A 26002-nucleotide genomic window follows, 5' to 3' on the forward strand; every position below is an offset into this window, starting at 1 on the left:
CCTTTCCATCCATGAAATTACAGAATACCTCTGCCTACCAAGCACAAATGTAATGGATATTTTAAATTTCTCTATATTATTGCATAATAAATATTGCAATAAAATTATCCTAGTGAGTTTTAGGTGATATAAATATATTTTACAGACTCAAAAATATAACAATATAACTGAAACACAGAAAATGGCATTTTTATGAAATTTGGGGTATTAAAACCAAGGTGTATTCTACCAGCTAATCAATAATTTGAAATTCATTCCACAGTGTGTAAGTATGAAATAATCATTTTTTCTCTTATTTACCCACAATACTTAACCAAGTACACCAGTAACATCTCTGAATCCCAGGAATCTTTTCAGATGTTTCTAATCTTAAATCCTGCAGGCTCTCCACTCTTTTCTTTCTTTTTAATCCTTTAGTGCTTATCCATCAGTCTACCTCTGGATTTTTATTATGACCACTCCATTTTTAAATTACAGACAATAAATTAAACCACTGCAATTAGTAAACTCATATTTTGGAGATTTTATAAGATCTCTTTCTTCATGAAGACTAAAATGCTCAAAGATCTGACACCTGCTTTTATTAATGTAGAACGAAGAGCAGGTATACTGTATGCATTTAAAAATTTATTTCATATCGAGTTTAATGTCATAATACCTCTGAAAGAGAAACAAAAGGAGAAAATAGAGAACTGTAGCCTAAAACACATAAAACACTAACACTCATGCATTGCCTATGGTACTATGTATCACTTCCTCAGTTTCCACAAGGCTCACTCAATTTTCTTCAGTTCTAAATATTACAGTAGAGAAAAATAAGAAATAGAGACTAGGGTTTGGCATCTCACCAGTTAACAAACAGGGCCAAGATCCAAGGGCATATCTGTGTCTCAGGACACATTTATTTTGCACTTAAAAATTATGTGCAGTGTACAAGAGATTATCATGCAAATTCTGAAATGAATTGCTATGCCTGCATTCTTATCAAAGGGAAGCAGCATTTTAAACTATAGGCAAATATTTCAAGTAAATGAGAGATATATGTAACATTTCATAGCTATGTATATGCTAAAATGTAACCACTTTTGTTTGACTATGGGTTAATATAAATAACCACATCAACAAAGAGAAAAATAGAGGTTTTCAACATATATAGAAAAAGACAAAAACAAAACATAGCTTTTACCATGTCAAATGTATGTTTTAACTAAATCTGTCTTACATTCTTCTTTCATTTTAAAACATAGTGTCTTTGTGATGTATGTATATATCCTAAAAAGAAATTCACTGTAGAACTTTATTTGGGGAAAGCAACAGTGATTAAACCCAAAACCATACACATGTTTTCAACACAAATCCAGACTTTCATTGTACTTAGACTTAATGAATTATGATTCAGTAACATAAAATCACACCACTGACTCAGACTGCATGAGAGCAGTGCAAAGAAGACTGGTTACCTTTTTCTTATCAAACTTCATTTAACAATTATATTTTATCTGTTGCCATTTAGCAATTAATATAACTGTCATAAAATTAAAGCTCTTAAATATGACTTCAAGGCCTCAATAATAAGTTAATATTAGTTTGATAATAAAAACTTTGTTATCTTTGATCACTGTTTCCAGATTCAGTCCAATTTGGTCTTCATAAAGAATTGTGCTACTTTTTAATTTTTTAATTTTATTATTTTATATTTGGTGGAATGTTTCATTGCCTTGCAAGTTATAGTCCCTCATCAGGGGAAGACAAGAAAGGCAATCGACTTGTATGTGAGAACTGAAGCAGAACCAGAGGGGACACTGCTTTATTGGGCAAGTGGAACCATGTCACCAGACAAAACCTAGGAAGGTTAGGCAGATTCAGAATATCTGAGAAGAGGTAGGTCGTTTATCTACTCCCATCTGAGTTCCTGTCCTGGAACATGTGACTACCATACCCCATGGAGAGGACTGTGACAATCAGTCACATAAGGGCAACTCCTAAAGGCCCTTGACATGCAGATGAGGCATCCCTAACATCTCAGACCAAACCAATAGAAAGCATTTGCTTTTAGAGTCCAAACTACCCCAAAATGTATATAAGATGTTATCCACAAGGCATAGAGGTGCTGGAGTTATTTCATCAAAGATCCTTTTAAAACACCTGTTTTATAGAGCTGTAGCACTTTGACAAAGAGAATTCTCTCTGGAAGCTTTCATCCCTGGATGTTACTCAAGCCCACTGCAGTCACTTCTTTCTCAGAGGTCCAGCCTACTGCAGTGTCCTGCCTCACCACACCAACTCTGGAACAGCTGTGAGTGAGAACCTATTATGAATAGAGCCTCAAAGAAAATGGATGCACAATTCCTTGGGAAAAAATATATGTATATGTATGTATGTCTAAAAGTGATAAAGCTGGATTTTGAGGTAGATCAATTGTCACCATCAAATAAGTATCTCCTTCCCCATCATCCTTGCCAGAATGAGTTGCCATTTGTTTTATTGATCTTCCATTCTCATGAGAGTAAAATGAACTCTTAAAATGAGTTTTAATTTTCATTTTCGTTAAAAACAGGCTAGATATCCATCAACTGATGAATGGATAATTAAAAGGATGGATAATTAATTTCATTGTGTTACATTTACACAATGGAATGTTATTTAATTCTTAAGAGAAATGAAATTATTATACAGAACAAACACCGACTGAGGAAACCACCACTTCAAAGACAAATATTATCCTCTTATAGATGGATGTTATATTTTGAATTTCAACGTGTGGTACAATTAGAATACCTACTAACTACCAACTAACTACTGATGTGGGTACCTAGTAAGTAATCAGTTGGGAGGAGAGGATCTCAGCTCCTCCTGTACCATGCCTGCCTGGACGCTGCCATGCTCCTGCATTGACGATAATGTACTGAATCTTTGAACAAGTAGGCCAGCCCCAATTAAAAGTCCTTATGACTTGCCCTGGTCATAGTGTCTGTTCACAACTGTAGAACCCGAAGCCATACCCCATTCCTGTATTCTAGTTATGAAGGAAGACTATGCTTAAGAGGTAGATTAAGTGAGGAATCCCAAAGTCATTTCAAATAACCCATCTAAGGAGGCTTACCCCTCAACATAGTCTTGGTGTGCTTGCATTTTCTTCTGTGAATTCTACACAGTGTTAGGACTATTGCCAGCAAAGTTCATGCAATACTGTCTAGTGAAAACCAGATGAAAACTACATACATTTTTTTTTATATCATACCACCAGTGTGTAGATTCATGGTATTCACATCTTGCAACATGTTCACTATGCACATTATATATCAAATTGCTAATTCAGTGATTTCCAAAACTGTCTTCAAAAAATTACAGATTATTTCAGGATAAAATGACATGTGGACATTTTAAATTACAAACTATTTCAATATATACATACATTCAGCTATCCAAACAGATATGTTACTGGTCTACAAAATATAAGTCAGTACAGACTGTTTATGATTTGTGATGGTTCAATAATCCTTTGGACATTTTATGATGGGAGAATGTAATTAACATTCAGTAGAAACCATTACAAACATTTCATATTTTAACTTAATCTGGGGTAGCAATGCCTGGTGTGTCTTGGTGTTAGAAGCAGGAAGCACAAGATGAAGAATCTGGCCATTGCAGTGCACCATGTGGTTAAGGTGTGGTGTTTGGCAGCTTAGATGCATTAAATACACTATTTATTTGCACTGTTTTCAACTTACTGAGAGCTTTATTAGAAGGTAACCTCCTTATATCTGGAAGGTGTACCAGGCACATAACCAGAATAATGTCTACTTTAAGCAGAAAACCCCTGTTCTTGGTTTTCTCTACAGTTTGTTAAAATACATGTGCATCTTTGCTTAAGTCTAAATCTTATTCTAAATCAGATTCCTTTAATAAAGTCTTCCTTTATTTGACTTATCTAATATACAATTGTCTAAATAGAGATTTCAAGAACTGGTAAATATAACAAACCTCATAGGAAATTTGAGAGTCATTTTTCTAAGTAAAGGCTTGCAAGACCCATTTTAGTTTTAAACATTTTTTTTCAGTATGAAGCAATAAATTATTAGAAATTTATTTCATGACCATCCATTTCCTGTCCTTCTGCCTTCTACCCTGTACAAACATGAAGCAAACACAACTGAACTCATACCTGTTGGCAGGGGAAAGGCTGGTTCTTCCCTTGTGGAGTGGTGAGATGGCAGACAGCTCTTTGTAAGTACAATGTCATCAAGTGCAATGTTACCACGGAGGCCTTCCCCAACTCTGCCTTCAAATTTGACTCGAAAGTCTTCATCACTAGACAATGACAATTCTTTCCTCTGCCAGAAATTGCCTTGTTCTTTAGTGAGATTCAGGAGCACCTTTGTGTGGTTTGTGACTGTCACCTGGAGCAAGAGGAGGGCCCCAATGCCACTTCCATACATGTGATAGTTAAAAATAATCTGTAAGGAGAACAGGAAATTATATATGATGAGTATAATTATTTCTACTTCAAATATATTTTAATATTCTCTTCTTTATTAACAGATCTGGAAGGCAAATTAATGTGCATATTCTATTGATTCTTGAGCATGTTAGCACCGAATGAAGGCAGAATAGATAGCCTAGAATTATCTGCAGAGAAGATGGTATAGCAAAGACTGAATAGCAATTCAGTAGAAAAATGAAAAGAGTGTATTTTTCTGTATCTAAAGCAAGATTTCTCAAGGTTATAGGTTTGATGCTTTCTCTAAAATCCCAGTGTTAGCAATTAACTTCCAATGTCAAAGTGCAGAGATGGAAACTTTATGAAGTGATTAGGTTATCAGGACTTTCTCTTTTTGAATGGACTGATGACACCATAAGAATGACCTTATTATGGCCCAAATGGGTGGGGTGTTTTTGTTTTGTTTTGTTAAATCACAAGGGAATCCTTTGCTATTCTACCACATTATGTACTCAAAGCACATTTTTAGTCAGTAAGATCCACATGTCTCCACACAGCAAACCCTGCAGAGTTGCAATTACCAGGTTTTACTTGGAATGCTGGATAGAAGCACCAGCAAACAGACCCTGGAGCTTCTAAACTTAATAAATCGATTTCAAGGAACTCATATTCCAATAGGTCAGAGGCAGAGTTTACTATATTGTTGGGCATTGTTACACAGTGGAAGACAGTCAACAAAATTTCTCAGAAGAAAATGGATTATAAACAATAGTGATTCAGAGCTTTGGAAAGCTTTTATTTTGCCAGGTGCCTGAGAGAAAGGGATTATAGAAGGCACTCTTTATACAAGAAGAATACACTATTGAAACACCAACAATTGTGTATATAATGCTCTAGAGAAATGGAATGAATGTGCTTAAAGAATGAAAGATATGATTAATTAATGTGTGTAGTGGTTTACTACAAAAGCCTGGACTATGAGAAGAGCCGTGCCATGTGATTATTCAAATTTACCAGCTGATAAAGTGTTTTCTGTATAAAATTGTCTTCCACTGATTAATTTTCCAACATGAATTATATGTTTTCTTGGGACACTGAAACCTTCCTAGCATTTCTTATTTTAGCAATGAATATAACATCATGAGGCATCAAAATATGGGACTTTAGGAATATATATATATATATATATATATATATATATATATATAAAACTATGAATACTTAAACAAGACATTTCCAATAATTTTGACAACTCTATAATATATATAGTATACTTATAAGAGAATTACTCCAATAGTTCTAATAACCATTCCCATTTATTCTTCCTCTCAAATATGCCATGCAGAATGAGTTTGAATGCAAGTCTACTCCAGTCCCAGGCATCCTGTTTTCTGTATGTGACCTTTTAGCAGTAGTTCTTTATAAGATCTCTGAATTTGCCCCTCATACCTTGCAGTCTTTGCTTCTCTTGCTTATAACTGGGCTTGATATTCTGCCTGCTTTCACGGGCTGCTGTGGGAAAAAGCTTTTGAGAACGATGTAATGACCAGAGGAGTTTCCCAGGGTGTGGTCCACTGCTGGCTCAGTGCTTGTAGCTGGGATGTTGCTAGCTTTCAGGTTCCAGTCAATGTCCTCATCCTGATCTTGCTCCCAGGTACAAAGGTCAAACTCGAAGTCACAGCGCCCAGTAGAGGTACCTGAAAAAATTGCAATCTCAGACAGAGAAGAACGAAAAGCTACCATTTTTTTTTACATACATACATACATATATATATATATATATATATATATATATATATATATTAGGTATTTTCCTCATTTACATTTCCAATGCTATCCCAAAAGTCCCCCATACCTTCTCCCCAACTCCCCTACCCACCCACTCCCACTTTTTGACCCTGGCATTCCCCTGTACTGGGGCATATAAAGTTTGCAAGTCCAATGGGTCTCTCTTTCCAGTGATGGCCGACTAGGAAAAGCTACCTTTTTAAACTGTTCTTTTTTTTTCACCCTAAATCTTTTTATTCCACTTTCTTTTTATGTAAAATATTTTATTTTCTCAATCTATAAATCTGTTTATAGTTTTCACTCTCTATTCCTCCCAGTTCTTGCACTCCTCACCTTTTCTCTGGATCCACTCCCTTTCTGCCTCTCATTAGAAAAGAACAGGCTTTTAAGCAAAAGCAACCAAACATGACAAAAAAAATAAAATATATTAAGACGAAGAAAAAATGATTATATTGAAGTTAAGACGTGGCATCCCAACGGGAAATAAAGGGTCCCAAGAGTAGGCAAAATGTCAGGCACATTCGTTCTGACTGTGTAGCTGTAGTGATAATGTATCGACAAAGGACCTGGTAAAGACCGAAGTCGGCCCACTGCTTGCTGAATCAGTCTCTATGAGCTCTACTTTGCTGAGTTAATCCAGAGGACCGTGTTCTCTTTGTGTCCTCAATGTCCTCTGGTTCTTCCAATTGTTTTGCTTCCACAAGATTCACAAGTTCTAAACAGAGACCTCCTAGTCAATTACCATCATACCCAATGCTCAATATGACATTCAACCCTTCTCTGAGAGGCTTTTATTTGGAGTATATGATGATTAACATAGATACAACTGGCTATGGTGCAGAGAATAAAAGAAAAAGAGTGTACAGATCAAAAGGGAAAATATACTTCACCCCTCTCTCCTTCCTCCCTCAAAGATCCTTTTTGAAAGACAGAGCAGAAGCACATAATATCCTAAAGGGGTGGACGATTACATTGAAACATTAACTTTTGTCCACATCAGGGACCTACCTGCATATGTGACTTGCAGCAGTTGTTACAGCCTGCACAAAATGAAGGCAATGCCAAGCTAGAGCAAATCTCAGCAAGGAGGGGGCATGGCTGAGAATTCATAGAATAGATATTGCCATGGTGCAATTGGCAACTATCAGCTGTTGCAAGAGGAAGAGACAGTTTTCTTTCAGAGTATAACCTTTGGTAATGGCACCTCTTCATGGGAGGATCACATATCTGAGAATACTTGAGCATCACAAATTGAAGAATTTAAGAACTACAGTAGTAACAAAGGATGAAGCTGTGTAGGGAGGGAAAAGGAATGATTGGAGAGAAATTGGAGAAGGAGATTGAACATGAACAAAACGTGTATCAGGAAACTCTCAAAGAGGTAATATAAACAAGAGCACAATTCAAAGTCATAGCTACAATGTATCATGTAGTGGTGTGCGGTAATATAAACAAGAGCACAATTCAAAGTCATAGCTACAATGTATCATGTAGTGGTGTGCTCACAGCAATGTTAAAGTGTAGTAGCTTAGTAAGTTATATACAGCTGTGAGCATCACTCACAGAAATTTATTAAAGCCATTAATAAAAAATATTTTAATGTTATAGTCCTTTTCTCCTTGAAACATGTATTTAGTCAGTGAAATTAACTATTTCTTTCATCTTTGTTTCTCAGTATAGAATTAGGAATGCAATTATTATGCAATAGAATTTAATTTCAGAACTATTTCCTGAAACAAAAGCTATAATTCATCATTTTAATTGTTTATAAAAGTTATTTAATCTTGAAATATAAAAAGTAAAATATATAACTTGAATTAATTATTGCAGTAAGTCACAGAAATTAAATGTGAAGTTGTATTGAGCTTCAAACTATATACAAGATGTTTTCCTGAACATTACTTCTATTGTTTAAGATACGTTTTTGAATATTTTCCGGGTTGTGGACCTTACATAGCCATCTCTTAATAGTTGTGAAAGTGGCCATAAAGCTAACAATAATAGTGAATATGTTTCAGAATTAGGCATTATGCTACAATCAATCAGTCATGGCTTATAGATTATTTGTTTAGGATACTTGTAAGAAATTTTATAATATAATACACTATTCTAGCTCTTTTTATTAATTATTGTTTCCTACATATGTATATATGCATATATGGACACTTGTATAGACATATTATTTTAGCTTATATGGGATGAGAGTATGAATAAGTTGATCAATTGCAGCAATAAATATCATTTATAATTATTTCAAACAATAATTTCTGATTAATTTTTACTTAAATATTAATGACAAAATGTAAGCTTCTGAACGCATAAATATATGTAACCTAATATCCAGAAGCTGAAAGTACTTAAGAAAAAAACTTTATAGCATGTCCACCAGCATTCAAACAAATCTCACTCCTGAGAATAAAGCACAAAGCTTATTTGGCAAGTGTTTGAGTTATCCTGAAGCAATTCTATCTAAATGAGAATGTGAATGATTTTACTATCAAAATGCCAGGAGCCATCCTTTCCAGCACACTGGCCAAAGAAAAACTAATAAAAGCATGTAGAAGATGCAGCAATTTTCAGAAAAAGAATTTACTGCACAAGACTCTTCAAAAAAAGAGTTCTAGGTTCATTCTATGTAGCATCAAAGGAATATTTCTTATTTAACGACATATTCTAATCACAAATCAGATGTGTTAGAAATAATAAACTCTCTGTTTCTGTAGGTTCTGGTGTAATAGCTGTGAAATATATGGGTTTATGGTTATTGTCATATCATTTAGAATTATGTAAGTTTTGTTGTTACTTTTAGTCATTTGGAAACAGACTAGTGATTTTTAGATCTTTCTTCTCACCACATTAAATACACAATTCTATGGTAGCTGTTGAGTGTTGAAGGACATTTCAGTCTTTTCTTGCTGGTACTTTGAGAAGGCACAAACCCTGCACCATCTCCTTGATCCCAATCCGGAGCAGAAGCCTCCTTGATAATGTTCCATGATCTGACATTTTGAATTATCTCATGTTTTATTAATTTATTTCCATAAAAGGAATTGTGATACACAAAACTTATTTGTAATTTAAACACACACATATACCCTGAGTAAAATTTGGCTGTTAGGCACATGCTCTACCAAGGTGCTAAATTCCTAAGATTGGTCAAATTTGGACATAGTTTAGGTAATGTTTTCATCTGTCTACTTGTAAATGTCTTTGAAATCTCTCTGATTGATCACTCATATTCTCTCTCTCTCTCTCTCTCTCTCTCACACACACACACACACACACACACACACACACACACATATTGACGAGGATTGCCTCCAAGGAATCAAAAGGTTACTGAATTACTGTGATGTTTGTCTAATTGAGCTAGAGATCTTTCTATTACACATACAATTTCTATCTAATGATTGAAAGTAAAACTTTCCTTACTTTATATAACATTGTTTCTTATTTCAGGACAATGACTACCCAAGAAAAGTATATACATCCCATATTGTTAAATTTTTACAGAAAACTGACTCTTGAAATGTCAGATATGTGTTTAATCTATTAAAAATGTTATTTTTATTAACTATTAAAATTGAGAAAATATTTACTCCTATTTAACAATATTTTTGTATGTATGGTGTCTGGATTGGTTTTCTGTATAACAGGGACAAGCTAAATTAATATGAGAAGTATTGAGAAAATGCCTTTGTTGAGAAAATGCCTCCATCAGATTACCTACAGGTAGGTTTGTAGGTCAGTTTTCTGGATTAAAAATGGATATTGATTGGGCCAGCATACATATGGTGTCACTCATGGGCAGGTGGTATTGGGTTATATAAACTGTCTGAGCAAATCATAAAGAGCAGCTAGCAAACCACATTCCTCCTGGCTTCTACATCAGTGTATACATCCACACTGCCTTGAACTTTTCTCCTGACATCCCTCAGTGGTAGAGGGACTTGAGAGTTAAAAACTGAAATAATCCCTTTCCTCAATTAGTTGCTTTTGGTGATGATGTCTTATCACAGTAATAGAAACTCTAAGACAGATAGCAAAAAATGCATTTGACTTAGAAACATATTAAGGGAGGATATTTGGAGAATATTCAAACACAAAGATGATTTCATGTTTCAGAAAATAGTTTTGATATGCTCTATCATATATAGAAAACATAACATAATAATAAAAGTTAATAAAAGTTTATGTGAGTGAATAGCAAATCTTATTTATAACTTTAAAATAGAAATATCCGGAGGAGGGCCAAGGGAGTGGATGGGTGAAATGGCTGGGTGCTATAAGAACCAGAGGTGGCACAGGTATGAGTGTGCACTACAGAAGCTAACAACTTGTGGGACAGGCGGGAGCCACAGAGCTTCTGAGGCAGCGCCCTTTTCGGGCTCCAGACATCAGGCCACCTTCCTGGACAAAGGACAGGTGTCCGACCTGCCCAGGAGGCTTTGGCCTCAGGATCGGAGGAAGACATCTTGGTTCCAAGACTCCACCAAAAGTAGTCTGCACAGGTGAGAGTGTGGACTACAGACACTAACAGCTTCTGTGACAGGCCAAAGCAACACAGCTTCTGGGAAAGGTCCTGTTTTCGGCCTTCATCTTTGGCCAGGAGGGATGTCCGAACACCAGATATCTGTGCACCTTCCCTGTAAGGGGAGAGCTTTTCTGCAGAGAGTCTCTGACCACTGAAACTCAGAGAACAGAGCTAGTCTCCCAAGTCTGCTGATAGAGGCTAACAGAATCACCAGAGGAACAATCTCTAAACAGAGACAACTATAACAACCAACTTCAGAGATTACCAGATGTCAAAAGGTAAACGTAAGAATCTTACAAACAGAAACCAAGACCACTCACCATCATCAGAAACCAGCACTCCCACTTCGCCCAGTCCAGGGCACCCCAACACACCTGAAAAGCTAGATCTGGATTTAAAAGCATATCTCATGATGATGGTAGAGGACATCAAGAAGGACTTTAATAACTCACTTAAAGAAATACAGGAGAACACTGCTAAACAGGTAGAAGACATTAAAGAGGAAGGACAAAAATCCCTTAAAGAATTGCAGGAAAACACATCCAAACAGGTGATGGAAATGAACAAAATCATACTAGACCTAAAAAGGGAAGTAGACACAATAAAGAAAACCCAAAGTGAGGCAAACCTGGAGATAGAAAACCTAGGAAAGAAATCTGGAACCATAGATGCAAGCATCACCAACAGAATACAAGAGATGGAAGAGAGAATCTCAGATGCAGAAGATTCCATAGAGAACATGGACACAACAATCAAAGAAAATGCAAAATGCAAAAAGATCCTAAATCAAAACATCCAGGAAATCCAGGACACAATGAGCAGACCAAACCTACCAATAATAGGAGTAGAAGAAAATGAAGATTTTCAACTCAAAGGGCCAGAGAAAATCTTCAAAAAAAATAATAGAAGAAAACTACCCAAACCTAAAGAAAGAAAAGCCCATGAACATACAAGAAGCCTACAGAACTCTAAATAGACTGGAACAGAAAAGAAATTCCTCCCGACACATAATAATCAGAACAACAAATGCACTAAATAAGGATAGAATACTAAAAGCAGTAAGGGAAAAATGTCAAGTAACTTATAAAGACAGGCCAATCAGAATTATATCAGACTTTCCCCCAGAGAATATGAAAGCCAGAAGAGCCTGAACAGATGTTATACAGACACTAAGAGAACACAAATGCCAGCCCAGCTTACTATACCCAGCCAAACTCTCAATTACCTTAGATGGAGAAACCAAAGTATTCCATGACAAAACCAAATTCACTCATTATCTTTCCACAAATCCAGCCCTTCAAAGGATAATAAAAAAAACCCCAAACAAACAAACAAACAAACAAAAAAACAAATACAAGGACAGAAACCATGCCCTAGAAAAAGCAAAAAGGTAATCCCACAAGAAACCAAAAAGAAGACAGCCACAAGAACAGAATCCCAACTCTAACAACAAAAATAATAGGTAGCAACAATTACTTTTCTTTAATATCTCTTAATATTAATGGACTCAACTCCCCAATAAAAGACATAGACTAGAAGACTAACTACACAAACAGGACCCAACATTTTGCTGCTTATAGGAAATTCATCTCAGGGAAAAAGACAGACACTACCTCAGAATGAAAGGCTGGAAAACAATTTTCCAAGTATATTTTCTGAAGAAACAAGCTGGAGTAGCCATTCTAATATCTAATAAAACCGACTTCCAAACCACAGTTATCAAAAAAGACAAGGAGGGAAACTTCATACTCATCAAAGGTAAAAACTTCCAAGAGGAACACTCAATTCTGAATATCTATGTTACAAATGCAAGGGCAGCCACATTCATTAAAGAAACTTTAGTAAAGCTCAAAGCACACATTGCACCCCACACAATAATAGTGAGAGACTTCAGCATACCACTTTCATCAATGGACAGATGGTGGAAACAGAAACAAAACAGGGACACAGTGAAACTAACAGAAGTTATGAAACAAATGGATTTAACAAATATCTACAGAACATTTTATCTGAAAACAAAAGGAAATACCTTCTTCTCAGAACCTCATGGTACCTTCTTCAAAATTGACCATATAATTGGTCACAAAACAGGCCTCAACAGATACAAAAATATTGAAATTGTCCCATGCATCCGATCAGATCACCATGGACTAAGGCTGATCTCCAATAACAACATAAATAATAGAAAGCCAACATTCACGTGAAAACTGAATAATACTCTTCTCAATGATACCTTGGTCAAGGAAGGAATAAAGAAAGAAATTAAAGACATTTTAGAGTTTAATGAAAATGAAGGCACAACATACCCAAACTTATGGGACACAATGAAAGCATTTCTAAGAGGGAAACTCATAGCTCTGAGTGCCTCCAAATAGAAACTAGAGAGAGCACACACTAGTAGCTTGACAACACACCTAAAAGCTCTAGAACAAAAGGAAGCAAATTCATCCAAGAGGAGTAGACTGCAGGAAATAATCAAACTCAGGGGTGAAATCAACCAAGTGGAAACAAGAAGAACTTTTCAAAGAATCAACCAAACAAGGAGCTGGTTCTTTGAGAAAATCAACAAGATAGATAAACCCTTAGCCAGACTCACTAGAGGGCACAGGGACAGCATCCTAATTAACAAAATCAGAAATGAAAAAGGAGACATAAAAACAGATTCTGAAGAAATCCAAAACAACATCAGATCCTTCTACGAAAGTCTATACTCAACAAAACTGGAAAACCTGGATGAAATGGGCATATTTCTAGACAGATACCAGGTACCAAAGTTAAATCAGGATCAGATTAATGATCTAAACAATCTTATATCCCCTAAAGAAATAGAATCAATCATTAATATCTCCCAACCAAACAAAAAAAAATGCCCAGGATCAGATGGGTTTAGTGCAGAGTTCTATCAGACCTTCAAAGAAGATCTAATTCCAGTGCTTCACAATCTATTCCACAAAATAGAAGCAGAAGGAACTCTACACAATTCATTCTCTGAAGCCACAATTACTCTGATACCTAAAACACAGAAAGACCCAACAAAGATAGAGAACTTCAGACCAATTTCCCTTACGAATATTGATGCAAAACTACTCAATAAAACTCTTGCTAACTGAATCCAAGAACACATCAAACCAATCATCCATCCTGACCAAGTAGGTTTTATTCCAGGGATGAAGGGATGATTTAATATATGGAAATCAATCAAGGTAATCCATTATATAAACAAACTCAAAGATAAAAACCACATGACCATCTCCTTAGATGAGGAGAAAGCATTTGACAAAAATCCAACACCCATTCATGATAAAAGTCTTGGAAAAGATCAGGAATTCAAGGCCCAAAACTAAACAAGATAAAAGCAATCTACAGCAAACTAGTAGCCAACATCTAAGTAAATGGTGAGAAGCTGGAAGCAATCCCACTAAAACCAGGGACTAGACAAAGCTGCCCACTTTCACCCTACCTATTCAACATTGTACTTGATGTCCTAACCAGAGCAATTCGACAACAAAAGGAGATCAAGGGAATACGAATTGGAAAGGAAGAAGTCAAAATATCACTTTTTGCAGATGATATGATAGTATATACAAGTGACCCTAAAAATTCCACCAGAGAACTCCTCAACCTGATAAACAGTTTTGGTGAAGTAGATGGATATAACATTAACTCAAACAAGTCAATGGCCTTTCTCTACACAAAGAATGAACAGGCTAAGAAAGAAAATTGGGAAACAACACCCTTCTCAATAGTCACAAAAAATATAAAATACCTTGGCGTGACTCTAACTAAGGAAGTTAAAGATCTGTATGATAAAAACTTCAAGTCTCTGAGGAAAAAATTAAAGATGGTCTCAGAATTTGGAAAGATCCCCCATGCTCATGGATTGGCAGGATCAACATTGTAAAAATGGCTATCTTGCCAAAAGCAATCTACAGATTCAATGCAATCCCCTTCAAAATTCCAACTCAATTCTTCAACAAATTAGAAAGGGCAATCTGCAACTTCGTCTGGAATAACAAAAAACCTAGGATAGCAAAAACTCTTCTCAAGGACAAAAGAACCTCTGGTGGAATCACCATGCCTTACCTTAAACTGTACTACAGAGCATATGTGATAAAACCTGCATGGGTTAGTGACAGACAAGTAGAATAATGAAATAGAATTGAAGACCAAGAAATGCACCCACACACCCATGGCCACTTGATCTTTTACAAGGGAGCTAAAACCATCCAGTGGAAAAAAGACAGCATTTTCAACAAATGGTGCTAGCACAACTGGTGGTTATCACATAGAACAATGGAATTGATCCATTCCTATCTCCTAGTACTAAGGTCAAATCTAAGTGGATAAGGAACTCCACATAAAACCAAAGACAATGAAACTTATAGAGGAGAGATTGGGGAAAAGCCTCGAAGATATGGGCAAAAAGGAAAAATCCTGAATACAACAGCAATGGCTTGTGCTGTAAGATTGAGAATTGACAAATGGGACCTCATAAAATTGCAAAGCTTCGTAAGGCAAAAGACACCGTCAATAAGACAAAAAGATTGGGAAAGGATCTTTACCTATCCTAAATCAGATAGGGAACTAATATCCAATATATATAAAGAACTCAAGAAGGTGGACTCCAGAAAAGCAAATAACCCCATTAAATAACGAGGCTCAGGGGTAAACAAAGAATTTTCACCTGAGCAATACTGAATAGCGGAGAAGCACCTGAAAAAAATTTCAGCATCCTTAATCATCAGGGAAATGCAAATCAAAACAACCCTGAGATTTCACCTCACATCAGTCAGAATGGCTAAGATAAAAAATTCATGTGACAGCAGATGCTGGTGAGGATGTGGAGAAATAGGAACACTCCTCCATTGTTGGTGGGATTGCAAGCTTGTACAACCAATCTGGAAATCAGTCTGGCGGTTCCTCAGAAAATTGGACATAATACTACCGGAGGATCTGCAATACCTCTCCTGGGCATATACCCAGAAGATGTTCCAACTGGTAAGAAGGACACATGCTCCACTATGTTCATAGCAGCCCTATTTATAATAGCCATAAGCTGGAAAGCACCCAGATGCCCCTCAACAGAGGAATGGATACAGAAAATGTGGTACATTTACACAATGGAGTACTACTCAGCTATTAAAAACAATGAATTTATGAAATTTCTAGGCAAGTAGATGGACCTGGAGGGCATCATCCTGTGTGAGGTCACACAATCACAAAAGGACTCACATGATTTGTACTCACTGATAAGTGGATATTAGCCCAAAAACTTAGAATATACAAGATATAAGATACAATTTGCTAAACACATGAAACTCAAGAAGAACAAAGACCAAAGTGTGGACACTGTACTCCTTCTTAGAATTGGGAACAAAGCACCCATGGAAGGAGCTACGGAGACAGAGTTTGGAGCTGAGACAAAAGGATGGATTATCTAGAGGCTGCCATACCTGGCGATCCATTCCATAATCACCCTCCAAACGCTGACACCATTGCATACACTAGCAAGATTTTGCTGAAAGGACCCTGATATAGCTGTTTCTTGTGAGACTATGCCAGGGCCTACCAAACAGAGAAGTGGATGCTCAAAGTCAGCTATTGGATGGATCACAGGGCCCCCAATGGAGGAGCTAGAGAAAGTATCCAAGGAGCTAAAGGGATCTGCAATCCTATAGCTGGAACAACAATATGAACTAACCAGTACCCCCTGGAGCTGGTTTCTCTAGCTGCATATGTATCAGAAGATGGCCTAGTTGGCCATCAGTGGAAAGAGGCCCACTGGTCATGCAAACTTTATATGCCACAGTCCAGGGGAATGCCAGGGCCAAGGAGTGGGAGTGGGTGGCTAGGGGAGGAGGGGGGAGGGTATGAGGGACTTTTGGGATAGCATTGAAAATGTAAATGAGGAAAATACCTAATAATTTTTTTTTAATTTGCTGATTACCAAATGTTATTTCTACAAACTAATAGGGATTACATTTGTAATGATACATGTTTAATGATGTCAATACTGTTTCCTTGACTCAACTGCCTCATATATTTCTTTCTTTCTTTTATTTTTTTGTTTTTGTTTTTATTTTTGTTTTTTTAATTTTTTTTTTATAAAAAAGTATTCCTCTTTCTCCACATCCTTGCCAACATCTGCTGTCACCTGAACTTTTATCTTAGCCATTCTGACTGCTGTGAGGTAGAATCTCAGGGTTGTTTTGATTTGCATTTCCCTGATGATTAAGGATGTGGAACAATTTTTCAGGTACTTCTCAGCCATTAGTTATTCCTCCGTTGAGAATTCTTTGTTTAATTCTGTACTCTAATGATTGTACTCTTAAGTGTCACCAAATATTACATCAGAGAACCTCTAAAGCTGATAACAAACAAACAAAACTCCAGCAAAGTGGCCGGGTATATAAAAATAACTAAAATTAGTATCCTTCCTATACTGAAAGGATAAACAGGCTGAGAAAGAAATTTGGGAAATGACATCCTTCACAATAGTCACAAATAGTATTACATAGCTTGGTGTGACTCTAACCATGTGAAAGCTCGATATGACAAGAACTTCGGGTCTCTGAAGAAAGAAAACAAAGAAGATCTCAGAAGATGGAAAAATCTCCAATGCTCACAGATTGGTAGGATTAATATGGTAAACATGGCAACTTGCCAAAAGTAATCTACAGATTCTATGCAATCCCCATCAAAAGTTCAACTCAATTCTTCCTAGAGCTAGAAAGAGCAATTGGCAAATTCATTTGGAATAACAAAAGTCCCAGGATAGGAAATCTATTCTCAACAATAAAAGAACTTCTGGGGGAATCACTATTCCTGACCTCAAGTTGTATTACAGAGAAATAGTGATAAAAACTGCATGGTATTAGTACAATGGCAGGCAGGTATATAAATGGAATATAATTGAACCCAGAAATAAACCCAAACACCTATGGTCACTTGATCTTTGACAAGGAGCTAAAACCATCCAGTGGAAAAACGACAGCCATTTCAACAAATGGTTCTGGCTCACCTGGCAGTAAACTTGTAGAAGAATGCAAATAGATTCATTCTTATCTCCTGTATAAAGTTCAATTCCAAGTGGATTAAGGACCTCCACATAAAACCGGATACAATGAAACTAAAAAAAGAAAGTAGTGAAGATCCCCAAGCACATAGGGACAAAGAAAAATTTTCTAAAGGGACCACCAATAGCTTATGTTCGAAGAACAAGAATTGACAAATGGGACCTCTTAAACTGCAAAACTTCTGTAAGGCAAAGGATACTGTCAATAAGACAAAAAGTCCACCAACACATTGGGAAAGGATCTTTACCAATCCTAAATTAGAAAGGGGACTAATATCCAATATATATAAAGAACTCAAGAAGGTGGACTCCAGAAAATCAAATAACCCTATTAAAAAATAGGGTACACCTGAGACTGCACTAGTTAGGGAAGCAGAAACCGGCCAGAGTAGGGCCATAGGCCTCATCTGGCCGAATCAGCACCTGGGTAGCTAGAGCGCAGGGTCTGCTGACACCCGCCAGCTACCCACGACCCCCGCCACAGGATTTTGAGACTGCTGGTGAGTGGAACACAGCTTCTGCTCCAGTCCAGTCACGCGGGACCTGAGACTGCTCTGGTTGGGGAGAGAGAAATCCAGCCTACATAGGGCCACAAGCTTCTTCCGGTCAGAAAAGCACCTGGGTAGCGAGGGCGCAGGGTCGGCTGACACTCGCCAGCTACCCACAACACCTGCCACAGGATCTTTTTTTTTTTTTTTTTTTTTTTTCTTTTAAAGAGTACTTTTCTCTTTATTGCAATGTAGAGTTTTCTGAGTCCATTTCTTTTTTTTTTTTTTAATATTTTTATTACATATTTTCCTCAATTACATTTCCAATACTATCCCAAGAGTCCCCCATAGCGCCCCCCACTTCACTACCCACCCATTCCCATTCTTTTGGCCCTGGCATTCCCCTATATTGGGGCATATAAAGTTTGCAAGTCCAATGGGCCTCTCTTTCCATTGATGGCCGACTAGGCCATCTTTCGATACATATGCAGCTAGAGACAAGAGCTCCGGGGTTCTGGTTAGTACATCATGTTGTTCCAACAATAGGGTTGCAGATCCCTTTAGCTCCTTGGGTACTTTCTCTAGCTTCTCCATTGGGAGCCCTGTGATACATCCAATAGCTGACTGTGAACATCCACTCCTGTGTTTGCTAGGCCCCGGGATCGTCTCACAAGAGACAGCTATATTTGGGTCCTTTCAGCAAGATCTTGCTAGTGTATGCAATGGTGTCAGCGTTTAGAAGCTGATTATGGGACGGATCCCTGGATACCGCAGTCTCTAAATGGTCCATCCTTTCATCACAGCTACGAACTTTGTCTCTGTAACTCCTTCCCTGGGTGTTTTGTTCCCAATTCTGAGAAGGTGCACAGTGTCCACACTTTGGTCTTCATTCTTCTTGAGTTTCATGCGTTTATCAAATTGTATCTTATATCTTGGGTATCCTAAGTTTTGGGCTAATATCCACTTATCAATGAATACATATTGTGTGAGTTCTTTTGTGATTGTGTTACTTCACTCAAGATGATGCCCTCCAGGTCCATCCATTTGGCTAGGAATTTCATAAATTCATTCTTTTTAATAGCTGAGTAGTACTCCATTGTGTAAATGTACCATAATTTCTGTATCCATTCCTCTGTTGAGGGACATCTGGGTTCTTTCCAGCTTCTGGCTATTATAAATAGGGCTGCTATGAACATACTGGAGCATGTGTCCTTTTTACCGGTTGGGACATCTTCTGGATATATGCCCAGGAGAGGTATTGCTGGATCCTCCGGTAGTACTATGTCCAATTTTCTGAGGAACCGCCAGACTGATTTCCAGAGTGGTTGTACAAGCTTGCAATCCCACCAACAATGGAGGAGTGTTCCTCTTTCTCCACATCCTCGCCAGCATCTGCTGTCACCTGAATTTTTGATCTTAGCCATTCTGACTGGTGTGAGGTGGAATCTCAGGGTTGTTTTGATTTGCATTTCCCTGATGATTAAGGATGTTGAACATTTTTTCAGGTGCTTCTCTGCCATTCGGTATTCCTCAGGTGAGAATTCTTTGTTCAGTTCTGAGCCCCATTTTTTAATGGGGTTATTTGACTTTCTGGAGTCCACCTTCTTGAGTTCTTTATATATATTGGATATTAGTCCCTTATCTGATTTAGGATAGGTGAAGATCCTTTCCCAATCTGTTGGTGGTTTTTTTGTCTTATTGATGGTGTCTTTAGCCTTGCAGAAGCTTTGTAGTTTCATGAGGTCCCACTTGTCAATTCTCGATCTTACAGCACAAGCCATTACTGTTCTATTCAGGAATTTTTCCCCTGTGCCCATATCTTCAAGGCTTTTCCCCACTTTCTCCTCTATAAGTTTCAGTGTCTCTGGTTTTATGTGAAGTTCCTTGATCCACTTAGACTTGACCTTAGTACAAGGAGATAGGAATGGATCGATTCGCATTCTTCTACATGTTAACAACCAGTTGTGCCAGCACCATTTGTTGAAAATGCTGTCTTTCTTCCACTGGATGTTTTTAGCTCCCTTGTCGAAGATCAAGTGACCATAGGTGTGTGGGTTCATTTCTGGGTCTTCAATTCTATTCCATTGGTCTATTTGTCTGTCACTATACCAGTACCATGCAGTTTTTATCACAATTGCTCTGTAGTAGAGCTTTAGGTCCGGCATGGTGATTCCACCAGAGGTTCTTTTATCCTTGAGAAGAGTTTTTGCTATCCTAGGTTTTTTGTTATTCCAGATGAATTTGCAGATTGCACTTTCTAATTCGTTGAAGAATTGATTTGGAATTTTGATGGGGATTGCATTGAATCTGTAGATTGCTTTTGGCAAGATAGCCATTTTTACAATGTTGATCCTGCCAATCCATGAGCATGGGAGATCTTTCCATCTTCTGAGATCTTCTATAATTTCTTTCTTCAGAGACTTGAAGTTTTTATTATACAGATCTTTCACTTCCTTAGTTAGAGTCACGCCAAGATATTTTATATTATTTGTGACTATTGAGAAGGGTGTTGTTTCCCTAATTTCTTTCTCAGCCTGTTTATTCTTTGTGTAGAGAAAGGCCATTGATTTGTTTGAATTAATTTTATATCCAGCTACTTCACCGAAGCTGTTTATCAGGCTTAGGAGTTCTCTGGTGGAATTTTTAGGGTCACTTATATATACTATCATATCATCTGCAAAAAGTGATATTTTGACTTCATCTTTTCCAATTTGTATCCCTTTGATCTCCTTTTGTTGTCGAATTGCTCTGGCTAGGACTTCAAGTACAATGTTGAATAGGTATGGAGAAAGTGGACAGCCTTGTCTAGTCCCTGATTTTAGAGGGATTGCTTCAAGTTTCTCACCATTTACTTTGATGTTGGCTACTGGTTTGCTGTAGATTGCTTTTATCATGTTTAGGTATGGGCCTTGAATTCCTGATCTTTCCAAGACTTTTATCATGAATGGGTGTTGGATCTTGTCAAATGCTTTTTCCACATCTAACGAGATGACCATGTGGTTTTTGTCTTTGAGTTTGTTTATATACTGGATTACGTTGATGGATTTCCGTATATTGAACCATCCCTGCATCCCTGGGATGAAACCTACTTGGTCAGGATGGATGATTGTTTTGATGTGTTCTTGGATTCGGTTAGCAAGAACTTTATTGAGGATTTTTGCATCAATATTCATAAGGGATATTGGTCTGAAGTTTTCTATCTTTGTTGGGTCTTTTTGTGGTTTAGGTATCAGAGTAATTGTGGCTTCATAGAATGAGTTGGGTAGAGTACCTTCTGTTTCTATTTTGTGGAATAGTTTGTGAAGAACTGGGATTAGATCTTCTTTGAAGGTCTGATAGAACTCTGCACTAAACCCATCTGGTCCTGGGCTTTTTTTAGTTGGGAGACTATTAATGACTGCTTCTATTTCTTTGGGGGATATAGGGCTGTTTAGATCATTAACCTGATCTTGATTCAACTTTGGTACCTGGTAACTGTCTAGGAACTTCTCCATTTCATCCAGGTTCTCCAGTTTTGTTGAGTATAGCCTTTGGTAGAAGGATCTGATGGTGTTTTGGATGTCTTCAGGATCTGTTGTTATGTTTCCTTTTTCATTTCTGATTTTGTTAATTAGGATGCTTTCCCTGTGCCCTCTGGTGAGTCTGGCTAAGGGTTTATCTATCTTGTTGATTTTCTCAAAGAACCAGCTCCTTGATTGGTTGATTCTTTGAATAGTTTTTCTTGTTTCCACTTGGTTGATTTCACCCCTGAGTTTGATTATTTCCTGCCGTCTACTCCTCTTGGGTGAATTTGCTTCCTTTTGTTCTAGTGCTTTTAGGTGTGTTGTCAAGCTGCTAATGTGTGCTCTCTCTAGTTTCCTTTTGGAGGCACTCAGAGCTATGAGTTTTCCTCTTAAAAATGCTTTCATTGCGTCCCATAAGTTTGGGTATGTTGTGGCTTCATTTTCATTGAACTCTAAAAAGTCCTTAATTTCTTTCTTTATTACTTCCTTGACCAAGAAATCATTGAGAAGAGTGTTGTTCAGTTTCCACGTGAAGGTTGGCTTTCTATTATTTATTTTGTTATTGAAGATCAGCCTTAGTCCATGGTGATCTGATAGGATGCATGGGACAATTTCAATATTTTTATATCTGTTGAGGCCTGTTTTGTGACCAATTATGTGGTCAATTTTGGAGAAGGTACCATGAGGTGCTGAGAAGAAGGTATATCCTTTTGTTTTAGGATAGAATGTTCTGTAGATATCTGCCAGATCCATTTGATTCATAATTTCTGTTAGTTTCACTGTGTCCCTGTTTAGTTTCTGTTTCCATGATCTGTCCATTGGTGAAAGTGGTGTGTTGAAGTCTCCCACTATTATTGTATGAGGTGCAATGTGTGCTTTGAGCTTTACTAAAGTTTCTTTAATGAATGTGGCTGCCTTTGTATTTGGAGCATAGATATTCAGGATTGATAGTTCCTCTTGGAGGATTTTACCTTTGATGAGTATGAAGTGTCCCTCCCTGTCTTTTTTAATGACTTTGGGTTGGAAGTCAATCTTATCAGATATTAGAATGGCTACTCCAGCTTGTTTCTTCATGCCATTTGCTTGGAAAATTGTTTTCCAGCCTTTCATTCTGAGGTAGTGTCTATCCTTTTCTCTGAGATGAGTTTCCTGTAAGCAGCAAAATGTTGGGTCTTGTTTGTGTAGCCAGTTTGTTAGTCTATGTCTTTTTATCGGGGAGTTGAGTCCATTGATATTAAGAGATATTAAGGAAAAGTAATTGTTGTTTCCTGTTATTTTTGATGTTAAAGTTGGCATTTTGTTCTTGTGGCTGTCTTCTTTTAGGTTTGTTGAGGGATTACCTTCTTGTTGTTTCTAGGGCGTGGTTCCTGTCCTTGTATTGGTTTTTTTCTGTTATTATCCTTTGAAGGGCTGGATTCGTGGAGAGATAATGTGTGAATTTGGTTTTGTCGTGGAATACTTTGGTTTCTCCATCTATGTTAATTGAGAGTTTGGCTGGGTATAGTAGCCTGGGCTGGAATTTGTGTTCTTTTAGTGTCTGTATAACATCCGTCCAGGATCTTCTGGCTTTCATAGTCTCTGGTGAAAAGTCTGGTGTAATTCTGATAGGCTTGCCTTTATATGTTACTTGGCCTTTTTCTCTTACTGCTTTTAGTATTCTATCTTTATTTAGAGCATTTGTTGCTCTGATTATTATGTGTCGGGAGGTATTTCTTTTCTGGTCCAGTCTATTTGGAGTTCTGTAGGCTTCTTGTATGTTCATGGGCATCTCTTTCTTTAGATTTGGGAAGTTTTCTTCTATAATTTTGTTGAAGATGTTTGCTGGTCCTTTGAGTTGAAAATCTTCATTCTCATCCACTCCTATTATCCGTAGGTTTGGTCTTCTCATTGTGTCCTGTATTTCTTGGATGTTTTGAGTTAGGATCTTTTTGCATTTTACATTTTCCTTGATTGTTGTGCCGATGGTCTCTATGGAATCTTCTGCACCTGAGATTCTCTCTTCCATCTCTTGTATTCTGTTGCTGATGCTCGTATCTATGGTTCCAGATTTCTTTCCTAGGGTTTCTATCTCCAGTGTTGCCTCATTTTGGGTTTTCTTTATTGTGTCTACTTCCCTTTTTAGGTCTAGTATGGTTTTGTTCATTTCCATCATCTGTTTGGATGTGTTTTCCTGTTTTTCATTAAGGACTTCTACCTGTTTGATTATGTTATCCTGTTTTTCTTTAAGGATTTGTAACTCTTTAGCAGTGTTCTCCTGCAATTCTTTAAGGGATTTTTGTGCTTCTTTAAGGGATTTTTGTGCTTCCTCTTTATTGTCTTCTGCCTTTTTGGCAGTGTTCTCCTGCATTTCTTTAATTGTGTTATTAAAATCCTTCTTGAAGTTCTCTATCATCATCAGGAGATATGCTTTTAAATCCGTGTCTAGCTTTTCCGGTGTGTTGGGGTGCCCTGGACTGGGTGAAGTGGGGGTGCTGGGTTCTGATGATGGTGAGTGGTCTTGGTTTCTGTTAGTAAGATTATTACGTTTACCTTTCGCCATCTGGTAATCTCTGGGGTTAGTTGTTATCGTTGTCACTATTTAAAGATTGGAGCAGAAGTTGTGTTCCACTCACCAGCAGTCTCTAAATCCTGCGGCGGGGGTCGTGGGTAGCTGACGGTTCCCCCGTGCTGGTCCAGCCGGAAGAGGCTTGTGGTCCTACTCAGGCCGTTTTTCTGCTTCCCTAACTAATGCAGTCTCTGGTCCCGCGTGCAATTGGATTGGAGCAGAAGCTGTGTTCCACTCTCCAGAAGTCTTAAGATCCTGTGGTGGGTGTTGTGGGTAGCTGGTGAGTGTCAGCCGACCCTGCGCCCCAGCTGCCCCGGTGCTTTTCTGACCGGAAGAGGGTTGTGGTCCTATGTAGGCTGGATTTCTCTCTCCCCAACCAGAGCAGTCTCAGGTCCCGCGTGATTGGACTGGAGCAGAAGCTGTGTTCCACTCACCAGCAGTCCCAAAATCCTGCGGCGGGGGTCGTGGGTAGCTGGCGGGTGTCAGGCAACCCTGCGCTCCCGCTACCCCGGTGCTGATCCGGCCGGATGAGGCCTGTGGCCCTACTCAGGCCGGTTTCTGCTTCCCTAACTAATGCAGTCTCAGGTCCCGCGCAATTGGATTGGAGCAGAAGCTGTGTTCCACTCACCAGCAGTCCCAAAATTCTGTGGCTGGGGTCGTGGGTAGCTGGCGGGTGTCAGGCAACCCTGCTCTCCCGCTTCCCCGGCGCTGATCCAGCCGGATGAGGCCTGTGGTCCTACGCAGGCTGGTTTCTGCTTCCCTAACTAATGCAGTCTCAGGTCCCGCGCAATTGGATTGGAGCAGAAGCTGTGCTTCACTCACCAGAAGTCTTAAGATCCTGTGGAGGGTGTTGTGGGTAGCTGGCGAGTGTCAGCAGACCCTGCGCCCCAGCTGCCCTGGTGCCTTTCTGACCGGAAGAGGGTTGTGGCCCTATGTAGGCCGGATTTCTCTCTCCCCAACCAGAGCAGTCTCAGGTCCCACGTGATTGGACTGGAGCAGAAGCTGTGTTCCACTCACCAGTAGTCCCAAAATCCTGCGGCGGGGGTCGTGGGTAGCTGGCGGGTGTCAGGCAACCCTGCGCTCCCGCTACCCCGGCGCTGATCCAGCCGGGTGAGGCCTGTGGCCCTACTCAGGCCGGTTTCTGCTTCCCTAACTAATGCAGTCTCAGGTCCCGCGCAATTGGACTGGAGCAGAAGCTGTGTTCCACTCACCAGCAGTCCCAAAATCCTGCGGCGGGGGTCGTGGGTAGCTGGCGGGTGTCAGGCAACCCTGCGCTCCCGCTACCCCGGCGCTGATCCGGCCGGATGAGGCCTGAGGCCCTCCTGCCACAGGATCTTAAGACTTCTGGTGAGTGGAACACAGCTTCTGCTCCAATCAAATTGCGCGCGGGACCTGAGACTGCATTAGTTAGGGAAGCAGAAACTGGCCAGAGTAGGGCCACAGGCCTCATCCGGCCGGATGAGCACCTGGGTAGCTAGAGCACAGTGTCGGCTGACACCCGCCAGCTACCCACGACCCCCGCCACAGGATTTTGAGACTGCTGGTGAGTGGAACACAGCTTCTGCTCCAGTCCAGTCACGCGGGACCTGAGACTGCTCTGGTTGGGGAGAGAGAAATCCGGCCTACAT

General features: G+C 38.6%; 1 protein-coding gene across 1 annotated transcript in view; it reads right to left on the reverse strand.

Annotated features, from left to right (window-relative positions):
• Malrd1 (MAM and LDL receptor class A domain containing 1) overlaps window positions 1-26002 on the reverse strand; it is a 745053-nt gene that overhangs the window by 375514 nt on the left and 343537 nt on the right. The window contains exons 24-25 of the mRNA XM_021156265.2: window positions 5891-6138; window positions 4166-4457 (exon numbers count right to left, since the gene is read on the reverse strand). Coding sequence (XP_021011924.1) covers window positions 4166-4457; window positions 5891-6138 — 540 coding nt within the window. The remainder of the gene's footprint in view (window positions 1-4165; window positions 4458-5890; window positions 6139-26002) is intronic.

Source organism: Mus caroli, unplaced genomic scaffold (genome assembly GCF_978045245.1).
Source record: "Mus caroli unplaced genomic scaffold, Mus_caroli_1 scaffold_2, whole genome shotgun sequence".
NCBI classification, from domain to species: Eukaryota; Metazoa; Chordata; class Mammalia; order Rodentia; family Muridae; genus Mus; species Mus caroli.